The sequence below is a fragment of the Solanum stenotomum genome, chromosome 12 (assembly GCF_019186545.1).
Source record: "Solanum stenotomum isolate F172 chromosome 12, ASM1918654v1, whole genome shotgun sequence".
Lineage (NCBI taxonomy): Eukaryota > Viridiplantae > Streptophyta > Magnoliopsida > Solanales > Solanaceae > Solanum > Solanum stenotomum.
The window spans coordinates 46,497,095-46,499,066 of NC_064293.1; the positions used below are offsets into that span (position 1 = coordinate 46,497,095).

Consider the following 1,972-nt stretch of genomic DNA (forward strand, 5'->3'; position numbering starts at 1 on the left):
AAGTCATAGAACGAGATTCACTTTAATAGCAAAAAGAAAAAGAGAAAAAAAGGAAAGTATGCTTGGTGAATTGAACAAGAGCTTAGACATGAAGAAATGGATGCTTCTATATTTAGATGAAATGAACAAACAGTACTCTTTTTTTTCAATATTGTTTAGAAAAGCCTAAAATGGTGAGAGTGAGAAGATTGTAACTTAAAAAGATTCGCTGAATAGTAAGTACGTTAAATTTAGCATATCTCAAAAATACCATGAAATATTTAGCAGCCAAGGAAGGCTGCGTTCTATAATAAACTTAATTGATCACAAATATATGATTTCATATCATACGTTCAAAAATAATACTCTAGCAAAGTACCAATGTAAAATACTTGGCTAGCTACTGTATACTACGTATAATCTATGAAAATAGTAGACCTCACCTAGCCCTTCTGGGGTGACTAGCTCCGCCAAAAGAAACAAATAAGTAGTAGTAGTAGTAGTAGTACCTTTACATAACACAATCGAAGAGGATCTCAAGACACAGATCTCTACTCTCGATGTCTTCTACTATAATTTCTAATACACCTGAAATCAAAGAAGCAAGTACACGAAATTTCAGAATTTACATGAAATTGAAAATTAAATCGCATTTCAGAGTAAACCAAGTACCTTAAGATTCAATAGTATAAGGTGTTTGCAGCAGGTCATAAGGTGACCATAGGCCATCTAATGGACAAGGGCGATTCGCGTCGAGTCTCGCCCATGGTTTCCCCTTTCCACTCCAATGCAATAGACTAACTGGACCAGGGTGCAAATCCCGACAGAGTCCATGAAAGTTATCTCCACCAAGACCATGTTGGTTCCAGCTGTGATCAACCGGAGCTATATTTCCAGCAAAAACAAGCAGAAAAGGGGGTAAAGATCCCAATTCATAAATCCTCATTCTCTTTTGCAACTCCATCCACTCCACAATCTTAGTAGTATAATCCCCTGCTCTCCATCTCTCTAAATCAATTACCATCACTCCAGTATTAAAATAACAAGGCCTTCGATTTCGATTCGCAAAAGTTAAGGAAAGAGAAGGATTAGACCAAAAAGTTGGCGTGAAGTAAGTAGTAAAATTAGCATTGCAGTATTCAGGAGCTGCTAAAACAGAGTCCCCTGTTAGAGGCGTTGCTGCTAATTCAGCAATGTCGTCTACTAAAACAAGGTCCGAATCAAGATAAACAACTTTTTGAAGGTGTTGAGGAAGTAGATCAGCAAGATAATTGCGAGCATAATTTAAAGGACAATCTAAAGCAGAGCGAATTGAGGTCGAAATTAGTCCTGCTACAGCTGCAACATCTTGAATTGGATAAATTGTGAAGTGAAGATACGGAAATGATTTCGTAATAGTGAGATTCAAATGCGCGGATTCAGCAGACGAAGAAGCGACAAAATGGAATACAATGTTTTCTGGGCAAGAAGAGTGCTGTAGTACCGAAAGAATAGCAGCCATAGATCCCCGGAGATAAGCTATATCAAGAGTCATAGCGACATGTACTGCATTCACTGAATAATTAATTGAAGAACAACTCGGGGAATTATAGAACTGCGGCGCTTCTTTAAAATGGAGATTGAATTTAGTGCCAGTGATTGCGGTAGTAGTAACATTTTGTGCGGATAAAGAGAAGATGAACAACAAGAGCGGAGGCAGGATGCTGCCCCCAGATCTCCTAAGTTTAGGCATAATGGAGCAGGGAGACAAATTATAAAACATGGCACACAAATTTACTTATATATATTGTATCACAACTTTCCTTTGCCCCGCATTAATTGTATAAGTATTTAGTTATAACTACAGTAAGAATATAAGATATTTTACTAACCAAGTGCTTAAATAGTATGAATTCAATTAGTCAAATTATGGGTTTTAGACCAACTTATTTATTACTCAGATTCTATTTTCCATTTCGAAATTAACTTCGTAGTTGTGTTTGGATTGACTTTT

General features: G+C 36.7%; 1 protein-coding gene across 1 annotated transcript; it reads right to left on the minus strand.

Moving 5' to 3' along the window:
- Positions 1-310: 310 nt before the first annotated feature.
- LOC125847872 (probable galacturonosyltransferase-like 1) lies at positions 311-1,741 on the minus strand. The gene is made up of 2 exons (XM_049527587.1): positions 652-1,741; positions 311-567 (listed from the first exon to the last, which is right to left on the minus strand). Exon 1 carries the CDS (start codon positions 1,739-1,741, stop codon positions 653-655), a length of 1,089 nt encoding a protein of 362 aa, XP_049383544.1. The 3' UTR covers positions 311-567; position 652.
- Between the last annotated feature and the right edge of the window lie 231 nt (positions 1,742-1,972).

Coding starts and splice junctions, on each gene's coding strand:
- LOC125847872 (XM_049527587.1), bottom strand. CDS start 1,741: ATGTTTTATAATTTGTCTCCCTGCTCCATTATGCCTAAACTTAGGAGA.